The sequence below is a fragment of the Phaenicophaeus curvirostris genome, chromosome 1 (assembly GCF_032191515.1).
Source record: "Phaenicophaeus curvirostris isolate KB17595 chromosome 1, BPBGC_Pcur_1.0, whole genome shotgun sequence".
Classification (NCBI taxonomy): Eukaryota; Metazoa; Chordata; class Aves; order Cuculiformes; family Cuculidae; genus Phaenicophaeus; species Phaenicophaeus curvirostris.
In genome coordinates this window covers 129,531,734-129,550,367 of record NC_091392.1, presented here as the reverse complement: position 1 = coordinate 129,550,367, position 18,634 = coordinate 129,531,734, and the positions used below count along the sequence as shown (strand labels likewise).

At 37.9% G+C, this 18,634-nt stretch overlaps 1 protein-coding gene across 2 annotated transcripts in view; it reads right to left on the bottom strand.

Moving 5' to 3' along the window:
- The window catches only part of CTPS2 (CTP synthase 2), a 72,863-nt gene that overhangs the window by 14,871 nt on the left and 39,358 nt on the right, over window positions 1-18,634 (bottom strand). For both annotated transcript variants that reach the window (XM_069874711.1, XM_069874702.1), the window contains exons 14-16: window positions 5,875-5,971; window positions 3,772-3,827; window positions 2,018-2,114 (exon numbers count right to left, since the gene is read on the bottom strand). In XM_069874711.1, the coding sequence (XP_069730812.1) occupies window positions 2,018-2,114; window positions 3,772-3,827; window positions 5,875-5,971 (250 nt within the window). The remainder of the gene's footprint in view (window positions 1-2,017; window positions 2,115-3,771; window positions 3,828-5,874; window positions 5,972-18,634) is intronic.

Below are 18,634 nucleotides of genomic sequence, written 5' to 3'. Positions count from 1 at the left end.
GATAACTTGCAACTTCAGTTGCCTGACACTCATCTAATCAAAAGTGACTTAACAGCAAGGAGTTAATCAAAGACTCAAGCAAAATCAAAGGGATTGTTTCCAAAAGACGCTCTTGTGTAGCATTCAGCAAATGCATGCAGCATAGCTCCTTTTTTTTCAGAATCTTTCAGAAGAGATATCAAGTGTTACTTGGTCAAGTAGTCCAAATCTACCAGATTTCCACAGTATCAAACTCTCATCTATCTGAACCACTTCTGTGCAAGAAAGGCACTGGCTTTCTATTTGATTTTCATAGTTTCTTTTTGATCTATTTGATTTTCATACATTCTAGACAGAAGGAAACTGAAGGGGACACAAACCAGTTGGAAGACATCCTGGGAGGTCTCTAGTCCCACCTCCTGCCCAAATCAGTCAAGTTCAAAGATAAATCAGGTTGCTGACAGCTTTGTCCAGTCAAGTTTTGAAGGTCTCTGCAAGGATGGAGATTGCACCGTCTCTCTAGGTAATATAGTCCAGTGATATACTTTGGCTATATTGCATGTATACATATTTTATATCTCAAGCAAGCTGAACATACACTAGTTACTGGGATCTAAATAAGAATATTTGAGGGTGATTAGGGAGGAGGTCAAAGTCATCATGAATCTGATTGTTATTTTTAAAAGGCCGAGGTGATCATGAGTGGTCCCTGATGACTGGAAAGACAGTCACCATACCCTTCTTCAAGACAAACAAAATGAAGGATCCAAGGAACTACAGGACAGTCAGCTTAACCTCAGTTTATGGCAAGATTATGAAAGGCATTTTGAAACACATGAAGGATGGGAAGACAGTTGGTTACAACAAGCTTGGGAACTATCCGTCTTTGGATGCAGGGAGAGCAATAGCTTTCCTGTATCCTGGCTTTACAAGGCTTTTTATATGGTTTCCTAGCACCCAAGCTGGGATCCATGGACTCTGGGAATACTACAAAGTGTGTTAAAAAATGGCTGGACTACCGCATTCAAAGGGTAGTGGTGAGTGGTTTGAAGTCCAACCAATAGCATACTGGGAGATACTCAAAATTTGACCGATACAGCTTTCAACAACGTCATATATATTTGAAACTAGCCCTGTGTTGGCTGGACTAGATGACCTCCCAAATTACTGTGATTCTACATAGCCAAATCCCACTAAGCTAGAATTATGACCTTTTAGAAAAGGAGCACGTCTGTCCCTGATCATCAAATAGAATCATAGAATCATAGAATAACCAGGTTGGAAGAGACCCACCGGATCATCGAGTCCAACCATTCCTATCAAACACTAAACCATGCCCCTCAGCATCTCATCCACCCGTGCCTTAAACACCTCCAGGGAAGGTGAATCAACCACCTCCCTGGGCAGCCTGTTCCCGTGCCCAATGACCCTTTCTGTGAAGAATTTTTTCCTAATGTCCAGCCTAAACCTCCCCTGGAGGAGCTTGAGGCCATTCCCTCTTGTCCTGTCCCCTGTCACTTGGGACAAGAGGCCAGCACCCTCCTCTCCACAACCTCCTTTCAGGTAGCTGTAGAGAGCAATGAGGTCACCCCTCAGCCTCCTCTTCTCCAGGCTAAACAACCCTAGCTCTCTCAGTCGCTCCTCGTAAGACCTGCTCTCCAGCCCCCTCACCAGCTTTGTTGCTCTTCTCTGGACTCGTTCCAGAGCCTCAACATCCTTCTTGTGGTGAGGGGCCCAGAACTGAACACAGGATTCGAGGAGCGGTCTCACCAGTGCCGAGTACAGAGGGAGAATAACCTCCCTGGACCTGCTGGCCATGCCGTTTCTGATACAAGCCAAGAGAGACATAATCCTTAAAGAATTAGACTTCTCCTAACATCCTGTGAATCTTCACCCATTGTAATAAATAGACGGAGTCAATAGTACCCTCCAATATGATTTTGGCTGTGATAACAGCTAAATATTGTGCCTATGAGCCTTTTAACAACCTATGGTATATAGGGCTTTAAAAAGTACTACAGACAAGTAAGACACTCACTCTCCAGTTCAATAATTTCCATTCGGTTCCCTTCCGTATCATGGCCAACAAATTTCAAACCTTTCTCTTCAAAGCAGTGAGTCAGTTCTGGGTTCACCTGAAATATTGAAAGTAAAAATAATTGTAGCTCTGTTTATTTTTTGATTTAATGGATAGTAGTACTTAATTGTAATGTTTTATTATGCATCTAAGAATTATGAGAACTGAGAAAAAGGACCTTTTGCTTTCTTGTTTTAACAACTCTCTGGTAAATATTTGTAAAAGCAGGCATGCTGATTAAATAAAAGATGAATCAGTGATTTTAAAAATTACTACATAACATTCAAACTATTAAAGCCAGGGTCCGTTCTGCTTGCTCTGCTCCTGATTCTGAACAGCTTGCATTCCTCATTTTTCAAACAGCTGACTACAGTAGGCATAAAGACTGACTTCCTCTTTGAACATGGCATTTCAGTGGTTATGACACAAGCTGTGGTTCAGCTACTCTTTGAAACTGAGAAGTTCTACAGTGAGCTGTTTCATTTCCTTGGTGATGTTCTAACCACTCAGTTAATATTCGAACTCTGAGCACCTTTACCACCATCACACTCTCCTCCCAGCTTTTCAAGGACGCTTAACATTGCCTGAATCAGTTTGTAGCACATACACATCTCATAGCTCAAGCCTTTCTAGAGATACTGATGGAGTAAGGTCACTTATGAACTATCTCAGAGATAACTCTAGGAGTCCAGCTCTTGCCTGTCTCCTTGAATGACATTATTTTGGATGTACAGACACACCTTTGCTCAGATTTTCTCAAACGGGAGTGGACCTATACAAGGGGCCTACAGAGTTGGCTGGTAGGAAGCAAGTGATCTGAATCAGCCTTCAAGTTGTAGATGCCTGAAGTCTACATTTAGACTATGAAAGAACATGCACTACCTGAACATCCTTTAAATAAGCCAAAGTGGCCAAGGAGATTGGCATTTAAGGATCATAAGCCTTTACGGTTCAAATACTTCACAGGAAGTCAAGTCAGATAATCTCTGACATCATCCCCCAAGACCTTATTGCTTAGACACTGTACTGTCCCTACCACAGAAACAGTACATTACGTTATTCCCCTCTTTTGGACACTTGCAAGAACACCTCTGCTGTACTGTGACTAGTTTCAGACCCCTCAGTACAAGGAAGAGATTGACAAAATGTTGCAAGTCCATAGGAAATCCAGCCAGGATGGTTAGGGGATGGACCATATGCAACATAGAAGGAGAGACTGGATGAGCAGGACTTCTTCAGGTTGGAGAAGAGAAGGCACAGGCTGGATCTCATTGCTGGCTTCAACTATGTAATGAGACAGTATATAGAAGACTGAGCCATGCTCTGCTCAGAGAGGGACAGCATGAGACAGAGACAAAAGACAAACTGCCCAAGGAAATTTCCTATTAGGTGTAAGGAAAAAAGGTTCCACAATGAAGTGGTTAAGCACTGAAACAGATCATCAAAAGATGTTGTGGAATCTCTCTCTGACAGAGTCAAAAATAGATAGGACAAAATGCTGAGTAGCTTGATCTAATTTTGAAGTTGGCTCAGCTCCAAACAGGTAATTGGACCAGAAGACTTTCAGAAGATCTTTTCAATCTAAATTATTCTATGTAACCATTACTAAATTTGGGGTTATGTTTATGTAAACAATCTCCCACTGGCCAACCAAGAGAAAGTCAATTTGCCCAAGCTTTAACTTTTGAACACAAAAGTACATTAACAGTGCTTACCTCATATCGATGCCTGTGTCGCTCCTCTACAAACATTTCATCACCATAAAGTTTTCCTAAATATACAACAAAAAAGAAGTAAATGCTAATGTGTTGCTTTAATAGTTGTTATAACTATTTCTTGTCATGTAAACCTCAGAAAAAAATCTCATGTGAAACATAACAGGACACTACTGATCTTACTCCAGCTTTCTGTTTTCCTGAGTGATGACTAGTTTCTTTTAATTTATTGTTGCCTGAATTTATTCAGGATTCATATTCAACATTCCTTGACCAGAAATAATGTAGATAGACTAGATTCTGAAGACCAATCTTACAATAATTTAAACTGTAAAACTCAAAATAAAACAAGAGTGAAAAAGCAACATAAAATCCCTTCAGGGTTTTACAACAGCTGTAAGCAAAAGATGCAGCGAAGGAACCTCCATAGCATTTTAGTAGCATCTGTTCCATTTTAAGAGGTAATACATGGCAACTGGCATAATACCTCCAATTACAAACAGAGAATATTGTTTTGCTCTGCTTTCCTGATCTCATTACCCAAATGACTCTTGCAGCCTTCTGAGCATAAGCTGAAACACTCTGCATTGCATAGCAATGAGGAGTAAGTTAGAGGTGCACAGCAAACAAGAATTTAATCCCACATCCCACTTACAGTCACAGCTCAAACTTTTCTCTCATCTTATCCTAGTGTCATTAGGATTACTGTCTCACATAGGGGTTGGTACAAGAACTAGACTGCCAAGATGATCTCCAGTTTGTAGAGTGATAGTACTGAAATTTTAGGAACCACCTTTTCAAAACTATTATTTCCATTCAAGCTGTAGAGCATTAGACATTAGGAATTAGATCTCCTGAGCAGACTACCAGAGCTTTCTATGAATCTTTGACAAACATGGTCATCCATACAAATCATAACATTGACAACGAGTTACAACACATGATATTTTTTAACTTTTCCAAGAAGCATTTAGGCCACAGAAAAACTTGTACATTGTGATGTGTGTATCTATACCACACTGAGGCAAGGTATCACCCAGGTCAGTCAGATCACTAGCAAAGGCATTTTCTAGAAAGGCAGATTTTTCATTAAACGAGTATACTTATTACACTTCTGTCTCCTGCTGAAGTAGAATTCATTTTTAAAAGCTCAGAAGGTTATACTCCATACATTCAACATAACTAAATATAGTAAGAGCTCAGATCAATATGAGGGGCATAGCAATATAAGAAATATGCCCATATTTACTGATGGACAAGAAAGCACTTTTTACACATTTTCAGCATCATTTATACTAATACTGTATAACAGGCTGATTAATAGGAGACAAGTATTACTTCAATTTTACAATATAAATAGACAAAATTGAATAATTTGTTCTGTGTCCGGGTTGCTTTTATTTTGCCTTTGAAGCATCCTGTTACAGCAAACCATTTTCCTTTCCTACAACAAATAATTTGCTTTCTCAAAACAAGACTGTTTCCAGGGCTGGGCCTAGGGCCATCCCAGATCAGAGATGGGAATTAAGCAGGGCCTGGCTATAATTCGGATACAAACTAGCACACGTTGTCAAGACAAGGTGAGGACTAAGGCAGCAAGGCCAGATTATGTTTAAGGCTGGCAACTCTAGGGAATGACAAGCAACGTTGAGATCTGACAAAAGCATAATGAGTAGGACTCTGGGTTAGTTCTACCAAAAAACTTCCAGGTTTGTACAAGAAACCCTGGTTCATACATTCTATCAACTCTTAGAGAAAAAATATAGTAAATTCTCTCATCTTCCCAAGAAAATAATGACTTCAACTAACATAAAATGCGTTTCAGTTAACTCAATAGTCTCCTCATTGTTTATTTAAAGTGTTGGATACTAGCTGACCTTTTCACTGGAACTTTCAGACATCTCTCATTTCTTTCTTTGTATTCCAGTCCAGGGTAAACATATACAGGAACAGGATCAGAATGAGCGAGCTCAGAGAAGCTGCAGCCCAACTGCTTGCTTGAGGTTGTGGTCCTGTAACAAAACGTGCTTTGGCATTTTTACTTTCCCATGTTATAGAGTTCCTATTCCAAATGCAAATCATAAAAGTAGAAATGTAACTTACTTAAAACAGAATTTTGTGTTTTGAAAACAGTCCTCCTCTTCCCCAGTCTCATTGTTCCACCCATATCTTCAGGGTTGTGTTCTGGCATGTCAATAACCTGTAGAGAAAAATTGCTTAAATACTGCTTCTTTCAACAAAGAAAAGAAAAAAAGCAAAAAGCAACAATTTCATAATAGGCTGCATAGATTTATAAATGGTAACATTATTTATTTTTCCTCCAAGCGTTCTCAATTATGATTTCTCGTTGGTTTACCTAATTCTTTGTTTTCAGTATTGCGTCTGATATAGACTGAGACTGTCTTACTGGTGCGAAAATTTTACATTTAATATTAAGACCAACAAAAGCAATTTATAAATTCCTTAAATTTATCTTTAGGGTGGAAAAAACTTTCTTTTAAAAAAGAGAGCAAAGTGTCAGAAATAGGATAATTCTTCCAAAAGTTATTGTTGGTATTATAACAGTACATAGACTTTTTAAAAACTGATAAATTCATAGATGAAAAATGTTCAGCAAGTAATAAAGACATCACCTCTGAAAAAGCAGATCCCTGAACCACACAGTGATAGTGACTGAAAGATTATCCTGGGCAAATATTCCTGTACATCAGGTTCTTTCTTACACTGTTCTTTATGTTCTTTCATACTCTACAAGGCAGAAACAGCTGTCTAATCAAAACAGTGGAAGTTGTCCTTTTTGGGATGTGGGGAGAAGAGGGGGGCACGGAGCAGCAGAGTGCTAGGAAAAAAAATGGGCACTTGTAACAAGATTATAATTGAGTTTTGTAAAAGCAGAGTACTAGAAGAGGTGACTCCAACATGTGTGCACTATTTCAGATTATATACACAGGGACAAAATGGAAAAACCTTCCCCCCTAATTCACTTTACTAAAGGTTTTTTCTGATTGCCTAAGAATCCTCAAATTCTGGGTTGCCTTATATGAAGGCATTTAAACATTTAACATAACATTTAAAGAAGAGAACATACAAATACTTGTTTCAAGGACTGAAGCGGATGGGTCAAATGGCTGTTATGTGGGCCAAGTGGAATCCACGATGCTGGGACTCAGGGGATGTGAGAAACCAGAGCTCAGTGGGAGCTCAATTTTGCTCAATTACAAAAATCTTCCTGGGCCTCACAATCATATTTAGAGGAAGTTTGTCTCTGAGATGTACAATCGTCCAAAAGTGTAGAAACACATAAGCCTGAACTACAACCTACGTACTTGTATTCACATATACAGTGAGTGAGGAATGTAATTAACAAAGAAAAGTTCTAAAAATACAAATATTCACACATATGGGTAATCTGGAATCGGATTTTGATTAACCTTAATTTGCCCCCTGGGAGTAATGAAAACAATTTCTGATGATACACTTCATAAAGTGAAGTTATTCAATTTAGAAGGGATGGTGGAAAGTGCTTAGCCTTTGGCCTTGTGCCAATGCATTTCAGGCACGCAATTATCTCTGTATAACCTTATACCTTCAAAATGTTATTTATAAGCTATATATTCATTATAAAATGTCACAAACAGATGTTGTGATCTAATCAGTGGAATATTACAAATCCTCTAATTACCTCTCAGACCATGAAAATGAGGTCTGTGCCGCATATTGAGTTTAAAAAGCCCACAAACTCAAAAAACCCACAAAATCATTCATTGAATCTTTGTTACTTCGAAAAAGATGAGATTGTCTGCTTTTATTTGATTTTCTTCCATTTACTTTCACTTCTTTTCTGCAGCTGTGGCCACAAAAAGACACAGGACATCAGAAGTGGTTAGAAAGTATATAGCAAACTGTGTGTATGTCAAACACTCTGCCCCCCTGAAATCAAACAGAAGTTTCCATGACTTGTTATTTACTTGCCTAGACCCTTACAGGTGTGCTCCTGACCCTTGTCAGCTGGAGACCAAGTGGTAACAAGCAGCTATCAAGTACTTCAAGTATATGCTTCTCTTCTAATTACAAAAAATTCACTTTAATGGCTGATTAATGAATATTGGCAGTTGACAGGCAGGGAAAAAAAAAAGAAGGAGCTTTTTTTTTTTTTTCCATTTGTTTGTGGTTTTTAAAGTTTGGCGCCTGAAGTCAAGACTGGACATTCCTCCATTCTCAAAACTATTTCACACACCTAATTACTTGCCCCCCAACTTCAGCTGTAGATTTTTCTTCCTACAAAGTCTGGGCAGGATGTTTTGGTCTAACTTTGCTAACTGAAGCATGATAATACCCAAGTGTTTGAGGCTACTCCTCCCCCCTTGAGAAAATTACATTTCACTATTTTCACCTTTCAGTATTTCATGTACTAAGATTTTCTCTCTATCAAAACATTTTGAGTGTAATGCCATAAATAGAAGGAAGCACGGGGATACAATGACTGGGGTGGTAACTTCTTGAAGGACGTTGCTCAGTTCTTAAATGATTCAATTAAAACTGTGGCACCAAAAGAAGAGGGCCTGACTATGCAGTCCATAGCAGATTTCACTAATTTACTGTGCTTGAATGTGTTCTCCAGCACGACTCAAACCCATCAGTTGGCAATTATATGGTCTTCTGTTCATTAAACAGAGCATATCAGTTCAAACAGGTTATGGCCACGCTTTCATCCCTTCCATCTTTCAGTAGGCAAAAAAACCCACACTGGATAAGCCCCACTAAAGCTCTAGATAACAGCCTGGAACGAAGCCAGGTCTCCTGAGGTCTTCTCTGAGGTCTTCTCCTGCTTTTTCTCTGAGGTCCTGAGGTCTTCTGAGGACCCTTCAGGTCAGAACCTGACACAGGACTGCAAGCCCAACAAGAATTCCACTGGAGAAATGGCCTTGTAGGGAAGGTTTGGACCTTTTTTCCCCAATTAATCTTTGTCTTGTAAAAGGCCTGCTTCCTTGTCTTAACAGTTATATTAGTGTGGTCAGGGCCACACATTCAGAAGAGGATCCAAACTTTAAAACTTTCACTAATGTCTGAGAGGTCTTAATTGAGGTCTCTTTTAAGAAACATGGTATTACTGTTCCATCTTATTTCTCTCCATAGCAGATTTTCTGTCAGTGTGAAACATTGGCAGAACTTTGCATTAAGTTTCAACAACCAGCAGTTTACTCCGTGTGTTGATGTTTTGTTATTGATATGTACATTAAAAACCAGCTCCCCATCTTCCCCAAGAATTTTAGGTTTATGATAGTAAGAAAACAGACAAGGCTTCAAATATTAATTTTTGTAGTCAGGCAAGGAAAGGAACAACTTACGAAGTAAAACCACAGAGCTACTCTGACTCTGGATCTTCATTTTTGATATGTTCTGTGGCTCTGATCAACTTCAAATATCACAGCACAACCCTCAGTGTTTATATATTACATGAGTGTCTCTGCAACAAAGTCTGTGCAAGAAGCTTTCAAAAGCAAAGGGGCAATGCTGCCCTTACAGCCCAATGATAGTAATAGAGCATCAGAAAAGTAACTCATATTATGGAAAATTTTGCCATATTTTAGAGAATTTATTTGATCAGATAAAAGACAAACCATCAAGTGGTAGTTATTTTGAACAACTGTGCAACTGAATAGATTCTTCAAAGAGCTTATGCTTCCTGCCACAGAATAAATCAGCTCTCACTATGCACTAGTTCTTTGAAGAGCAGAGAACAACAGAGAACAACAGGCATCACAAGCAATAGAAAAGCATCAGCAGGGAGGGCGCAAGAAGAGATAAAGCATTAATTAGGTCTTTCTTACCCAGATCTCTGAAAACTGCCAACACTACAGGGATTTTTATGGAGATCACATATTACACACCACACAGCCAACATGAAATAAATAATGAATCACTTTGACATAACACAAAACACATTCTAGACATAAAACAGTTTGATCAGTATTAAATCATGCTACTGACGAATACTGACTTTAACTACCCATGAACTGCAATCTTCTTTCAGAAATCTACTGCTTAGATCATTTCATTGTTGTTAGAAAACATATTAAAGCTAATAAGAAAACCCCTCAAGCCCAGCCACTCAATGAAGAGCAACCAAGGCCCTAAAAACCTAATACTTATCATTTTAGTAATCACTCCATGACCATTAAGTTTTGTCTTCATCCTAGAATGCCATTTTGAGAAATACATGTACTTTGATTATCCTAGGGAGGGGCAGTTTTGGTTTTGTTTGGGGCTTTTGAGGGGAGGCATAGGGGAAGGTTGCAAGGGAGGGGATCATTATTTGATTTGAATAACTCACTGGTAAGTCACCTTTGGAAGTAGGCTTTTAGGGTTTTTTTTCTTTTTTACTCTGCCCTTGTCTGCTAAGAAAATGATTTGTGACTGCTGAAAGAAATTGCTATACATGTAAGTGCTGATCAAAGCATCAGGAGAAACCCCGACCCCTAAAGATTAATTGAACACTGAAAAAAGACACTCCACGCACAAGACATGTGCAGAGGGAAACCTGACAGAAGCAGGAAATACAGTGACAGGTACTGATTAATATTAATCCCTTCTGAACACAGCTATGAAAAATCCCCAGCAACACAAACTGACAAGGACTTGACCCAAACTAGAGGAACCCATTCTTTTATTGACTCTTGCATCATTTCTCTGCAGGATTATTCAGTGCTTGCTAGATTTGGTCTGATCTTATTCAATCACAAGTTCATCAGTAAGCAGGCCTAGTCACCTACAAATGCAATGTTTATACTGGTATATGTTGACATGTAAAGCCCATACTGATATTGCTTAAAAGCATTTTAGAACTCATTCTAGTTATTCTAACCATGTGTCCTAGAGTCAGCTTAAAAGACTTAAGCAAATAGAAATTTTAAGACTGGTAGTGTTAGTGAAAAGAACGGGGACAGGCAGTGCTGGCTACAGAACTACACTGGAGTGCCAGTCATGCCATGCCCAGAAGTGCATGATTTGCTGCAGACTTGAATAACTGAAGGAAACTCATTAATTTAATTTTAAAAAGATCAGCATATTTTTGGCATCTCACAAAGGACCTCAACCAGGAAAAACAAACATTGAGCAACATAAAGGAACTGTTTTCGGAAGGCAAGCAGGATCACTGTCAGTGTTTAAACAGAGATGCGTGTCTACAATCAGATATCCTGGAATATTTTATTTGCATTTCTGTACTGCTCTGCTCTCTTTCTTTCTTCCTCTTTGGAAGCTTCTGGTTTGGTTTAGCTCTTGTTTAAATGTCATGTCAGTTTCCTCACCTTACCTCTATCATGGTAACATTCTGTTCCCCATAACAAAAGTACCCAAAATAAAAGGGTCTACAAAACTTAAGTTGGTCACCCCAATATATAGTGGTGCTCCCACTTAATTTACTACTTAAAGACATTCTAGAAATTATAATCTTACGGACTAATTGCATAACAGACATATTAAAACACGGAATCTCTAAGGAGGAAGCCTCTGGCACAATCACTGTAATTTTAACAACTATCTTCCATGGCATGTCCAAAACAATAAAAGTACCTTGGCCTATCTAGTCTCTCATGCCTTTAATTTTTCCTAAATTAGAGAACAATCTAGATGCTTAATATCTCATTAGGCATAGAGAATGGACAGCTAGACCTTTGGAAAGCTCTCCAGCAATGAGTAATGGGATTTTCTTTCCCCCATGGAGTGAACAGCAATAGTGGAGATTAATACCATGAGTCATTATCCTCCCTCACATGCACACATCATAACTTTTCTCATTCCAGTTGGAGAACTAGAAGAACTTAAGGAATGTAGTACATCTTATAATGGTAATCAAGGCACTGACTTAATTCTGGAATTTCCTAAGAATACTGTAAACTATATAAGAACCAAAGAACACATGAGTAGATTATTAAAATGCAACAACTTTAAACAGGTAGATTGTCTGCAAAAACAGTACCTTGGCAATTTCATTACTGTCTATTCAACAACAGCACATATCTCACCAAATTCAAAAAAACAAAAGGAATGATACATATTAATATCATAGTCAAGATCAATCATCTTAATTGCCTCTGCCAGCCATTTCAGGGATGCTTTGAGTGACATGCGGTACATTAAATATAATAGTTTCCTGCTTCCACTCAGAAAAGCTTCAGCTGGCCAAAGTTCCTCTTGCCTAGATGAATCTTAATTCTGGTTAAAGATTTATGACCTACAAGCCAAATCCTTTCTATTTCAAGCAGAAGCTATGATGTCTTCCTTCTAAGCAGGACCTTTGCTGTCTTGCTTTGTCTGTTCTGCCTCCTCCAAAAACCTGGTAAACATCACTGTGCAGATCTTAATTTAATTCCTCATTCCTTATGATCCTCCCTCTAGCACATTAACTCTATCACCCGCAACATCAAATGACAAGAATTCTTTGGAATTTGCTCTCCTTAATTGTGTTTATACAGGTACTGGGGTCAAGTTCAGACTGCATTTAGAAAGAGAAGTGGCTTAACCAACTGTATCCATGTCACCTACATCAGTAGAGCTCCTCCCCGAACAAGGTATCAGTTCAACTACAAGGTCCAGGGTTAACATGACAGTACAGATATACCTATCCATTTCTGGTTTGCTAACAGATCATAAAACCAAAACTGCAAATCTACATACTCGTTTTTAGACATGAATATGGCACACACTTCAAAAATACAATGTGGAGAGGAGATACATATGAGGAAATAAGAAGAGAGAAGCAGAGAGGATGCATGCATGTATGTGGAGAACCAGCAGCAAAATAAGTCAGAGAGGAGAAGAAACGACTCTTTAGATCATTTCTCACTTAGGAACAGGAGAGTGAAAGGCTACAACAGGAAATATTTTACCAATATTGTTTCTAAGAATGTAACATCTATAGAATAATGTTGCCTTTATACTACCATGAATCAAGCAGGCATTTAACTTGCATGACATCAGATGAACACACCCAGCATAATTCAGACATCCTCTGTGAAAAGTGTGGGTGGCCGGGAACAGATCAATTCAATAGATAATGCAGTGATCCACACAAATGCTACAAATGTTTACCACACAACCTGCAAGACGATATTACTACATAGCAAAAGTTCTAAACTGTGTCACCAGCCAGCACAGTATCATATGACATGAAGTTAGCACAGCAGCTTGCTCTCATACAAAACAACATAGAAGAGCCACAACCTCACAAAGGCAAAGTAATCAGTTATTTAATGGTGCCCAAACAAAAGTATATTTTTTTCCTTCACCCTGCACATCTAGTAGTTTATGTCTCCAGTGGCAGAACAAGAGTCAGAGAGCACAATAAACAATTTTTAGTCAAAAAGCACAGGTCTACAGTGAATCACTGCCAAATCCATTGCAAATGCAGTTCTGCTGTTCAGTGCCTAACTGCACAGTATGTATTAGCTTATCATCACATACAAGACCAGGATGGGAGATGAATAAATACAGAATTTATAAATAAATAAATAAATATAAATTTATAAATAAATAAATACAGAATTAAGAAAACAGAAAACCTCACTTAATATAAAAAGTTTTCCTTTTGGGGCAACCTTTGTATTATTCTTCTACCTCACTTCCAACAGATAATTTTATAAGCGAGCAGAGTATTTATTAAAAATAACACTTCAGCTCATAGTTTTTCATAGAATCATTTAGGTTGGAAAAGACCTTTATGAGCCTTGAGTCCAACCACTGTTTTATTGATTTTTTTTATTAAAATTGCTTAGTTCAGAATATAATAGACCACTCACATCTCATTAAATCCACCCTCCGATATAACTATGCAACTGATTTGAACTCCTCGGGTTTTTCTTGCCTATGCATTCTTAGGCATACTTTCAATTCCAGTTCTCACTCCTGGATGTCTACAAGGCTGTTGTGAAAAGGCTGGAAGTCCTTGGCTGCTGCACAGATCTTTCCAAGCCACTTTACAAAGGCATGTGTTTCACCACCCCCATTTGGTATGAGAAAAGTAAGGCAGATTAAGTGATTTATTCAACCTAACAGAACCAGGTCTTTTGTGACATCTAATCTTGTTCCTATGCTGTAGAAACAAGGCAGCTAATGATGCAGAAATTCACACATTCCCAGGTGAGCTTCTAACAAGGCCAATGTCTTAATGGAACTCAGTCATTTATCTAGGTAGGAGAAACTTAATGGAAATGGCATTCAAAATATTGGAGGTGATTTCATGTAGTTTTCAACATACGAATATAGGTAATCTACTTCATGTTTCCTAATTTATTTTTTTAAATACACAATTTCAGCAAGCTTGTTTGTGTTGGTGGTTTTGGGGGAACCAGGGGGATAGAGGAGGTGTTTTGAAAGCATTATATTCAGCAACATAATCATGCTATTAAGGGATCTGGACAACCCCATTCCACATTTACTTTATTTCACTGATCAGTATTGCATTTTAACTTGCTAAACAGGACAACTATGAAGAACTAGTTTACCACAGTGCTTCCAAGATAGCCCCTGTGTGTGGGAATCACGTCACATAACCGCAACTGCATTCATTTTCAGGCAGGTCATTTAAGGGAGCCACCTAATGCTCCTTTCTGTAGGAAGCAGAGCACATCCAGAGGACAATACATTCCAGCCGAAGAATCACACTGAAACGTGTAGCAGCCTAAAATACATGTCTAAGCCATAAGGCAGACAATGCTCTTCTGCCCTAACACGTACAACCTGCTTGCACAAAACAGTTTTTTGAATGGCTCTTCCACATTCATACTTTGTCAGCACCACGCATATCACCCCTGCTCATTCATTGCTCATACTCAAGTGACCCACTATTCAAATATATTGCAGCATTACCAAGACAGACCCCTCCATAAAATAAATGCCCTCTGCTTGTTAAATTAGACACTGACGGGTAACTCATCTATGTCCACCTCATCCAGAAAATTGTTTTGTATATAGCATAAATTTCACCATTTGATGTACAATTAGTTACACATAATTCCTTATGTAAGTACTGCAAAGGTCAAAGACTTTTGAAAATGTAATATGCAATTCTATTTAGAAAAAAACTTATGAAAGAAGGAATCTTCTGAAAGAAAAGAAAAAAGTGGGAGGTTATTAACAGCAAGCAGGCATCCTTCACAAAAATATAATCTACATCCAAATGAAGATAAAGAAACACAAACACTTTTATGTTAAATATATAAATACCATATCATTTTTCACAATAGAAGTATTCAATAAACAACTTGTAGAAGGCACCAGTAACTAAATTATTTTTTATTCTTTTTCACTTAAGCAGAAAAATCCAGCACTGTAAAGCTAATCAATTATCATGATTAAAAAAAAATCAAATAAAACTCATACTCAAAGAAGCTATGAACATGGCATAAAAAAAAATTAGCATTCTGCTTGTGTGCACTGTCAAGGTGTTTGAAACACACTCCCAAGCTAAAAGCCTTCTTCACAGGAGACTCTGATGCGCCCATGGAAAACTGAGTATTAAGATACATGGTTGCAAAACAAATAGACAAAATAGACAGTAAGGAATCACTGGAAATGTATAGTACTCACTCAATTTTGAAGCAACTGAAGGGTGAAATAGCTGATTTAGCAGCTGTAGTAAATAACTTCCCTTCCAAAGACCATAAAGTGGCAAATGCTTCAGGGGAGATAGAGACCTATAGTCTGAAACACCCAATGTCTGTGTCAGGCAACCAAACAGAACCTTTACCAAAAATGTAGAAGTAGGGAGCACCTGGGCAGCTGTAACAGGTTGGGAGACTGCCAACAAAGAGTTGTAAAGGTAGGTTGTCTGTTTGTCACCTACGTATTGAAGTTCTTTACTGGAAAAGTACACAGATAAGGGAGATTTGGTTAATAATTGAAGCCCACTTTGATTTCTAACAGATGTTAGAAAGACATGTAAGGTATCACATCAAGGACTCTTAAAAAACAGACAAAAAATACAATTAAAAGTAGAAGGGTAGAAGAGGATGCTATTTTTCATAGCAGAGAAAAGTCATTAGTAGATTTGAGCATGGCTCTATGAATAGTACATTCAAGTTATTTGATAAAAGGAAAAAAAGGAACAGTAGGTGACAACCTGCTGATGACATATAATTTACTGAGTGCGATAAAGATGAGGGCTTACTATAAAGAATCACAAAAGGAACTTCTGAAACTTAGTGATCAAAATGCCAGGTGAAATACAACAGAATCAAATATAAAGCCATGGAGAGGGGATAAAAGAAGCTTAACTTCACACCACAATTACAGTCTTTAAGCTGATCACTACCCTTTGGGAATTAGACCTTGAGATTACAATACATAGAGTTCAATGAAGACATCAGTTCAACACTCAGTAACAGTCAAAAGCTATTCAACATTATAGGCAATTACAAACGGAAGACGGATCACAACAGAAGAGATCATTGTAACACTTCTTATGTCTGTGCTAGCTGCAGCGTATACTGTGCAGTTCAGTTCTTCCAGTCTTCTCTGTCTTGAAAATATCTGAGGTATAAGCTGTAGGAAACAATACACTGGGAAAACATCACTGTATACCTGTTCAAATAAACTTTTCCACAGATAATTACCCAAAGATGGCAATGGAGACAGATGATGGGCCAAATGGGCCTTTGGTCTAGATGGCACTGTGGCCAGACCCATTGTGCTTTTCTTGAGTCCAGGTGATATCATAAAATGCACTGGAGAACACCAAATGCATTGCCTATCTGTGCTGTAAACACAGGTGTTCTTAGTCCACAAATATATTTCATCACTTCAATCTGGATTCTAAGAGAAAACAGCGTTCTTTACTTTTAATCTGTTTTCTCAAGTAAAGGTCCTGCCAGTGCTATCTGTCAGTCAAACTTCAAGTTTTGCTGAGTTTGCAAGGACGTGGTAGTATGAAGACAAAATTAAATAAATTCACTGATGAAGAATTTTTAGAAACTTTTTCAGGCTCTCTAATGCCCCCAGGAAGACAGAGATAATGAAATGTGTCGTGTCACTTCTGTTCCAGCTCAGGAAAAAAACAGGTAAAAAGCAGTTAAGTTGAATTAAAAGGTGTTAATTTAAACATATTCACCACGTAACGTTGCTAGTGATACTGAATTTCAAAAATGGTAATTTATTCAGTGTTACGGAATTAACATCATTTCTGCATACGACCATTTACAATTCCGTGTTTACACTGAGAGAATCAGCAAGACAACACAAATCTTGCAAGAACTTTAATTATCTCTACTTAAAAAGGATTACTTTGAGAAAGTTTAGGATATTTTTCTGCACAATCCCAAAATTTTTAAACAAAGTCAAGCTGTGCAAGAAAGCAATAGTTGCCAATCCGTGTTGTTTGCAGACACAGCATGTATGATGTGATTTGTCAAAAGTTATTTTTCAGTTTACAGATTGAGCAATGCTGAGGATTTAGTACTTTTGCCAGGCTCTTGGGCAACTGCTGGGCTTCCTTCTCATCAGGGAAGACCAATGTTAACAGTTTCATGGCAAGTTACGTCTCTGATCCCCACATAAATTCTCTGTAATTAGCTAGGCCAATTTATAATCCCAACAGAAGCCACAGCTAATGAAATCTGCATTATCTTTCAGCCACAATGCAATTATCACCAAGTGTTACTATACATATATTTCCATTATTTTCAAATGTACGATTCCAGATTCTTCATAGCTAGGTATTAGGACTTTTTAACCCTAAGATGTGATGGACAATAGAAGGTGAGTGTGCGGACACACTGGGAAAAATCAACTTTGGTGATGTCTCAGAGGAAAAACAGTGTTTCGCCTTTTTTTATGTTTTGGCAGTTCTGACATAGAAAGGCCATATAGTGTGCACAGGTATTTTAAGGTTACACAGTTCTGTTGCAAATTAGTACTAGCCTTAAGGCTAAGCTCCACATAGCACCTGGTGCACACTCTTACAAGCTAAAGGCACTTAAAATTTTCTTATAAAAGCCTTTCCACTCTTGGTTCTGAATGCTAAGAAAATTCTTGGATCTTTGTTACAGGAAAGCTGTGAACATCTGTGTATTATAAGAAAAGAGAAAAGCAAAAAGCAAATCACTTCTGTGTTGAAGGCAAGACTAGTCATAAACCTAAAAGAAATAAACTGTCTCTAAGGTTGAACTTTAAATTCAACTTAATTGATAGTCAGGTTTCCCACTAGCAAAACTAAGAAATGAGTTATGACTGACATGGATAATTTGTTAATTTAAATTTATAACAAAATGCAAATCTACTTCTTTGAAGTTCTGTTTTACAGTTGTTTATAAACTGCTCATTTGATGCATTTGTGTAAACTGAGAACTTCCAAACTACTACTGCTGTTACTGAGTTTATTACAATTTGCCTTTGATTTAGTAATCACATTAGGTAATTATAAAACCTAAAATTAAGCTAGGTATACAAGTACTGTCCTTTCTTGACTACAGGTTTTGCTAAGTAGCAATGGGTTCTTTTATTTCAATAGGCCATAATTACATATAAAATATGTAGGCAATTGATTCCTCTATACTGTTAGTTAGACAATGGCTACTTTTCTCATGAGCCTAATTAGATCCCTCTTATTTGATCTTTGGTTTTCCTTCATGTCGCAGGGTAACTCCTGATTTGGTCAAAAGACAACGGGGGAAGATTTCTCTGGCAGACTTTTGTTTCCATTCTCCCAAATTCTCAAACTTGAGAGAATTAAAACGAGAGTTATTCATAGTAATTTACTTAAAGAACAGTTTGACAGTCTTCCTTTGGAAAGAGTTTAGTAAATATCTATTATATCTACAAATCAACACATCAAATTGCTAATATATGAGGGATTTGTACACCAAAG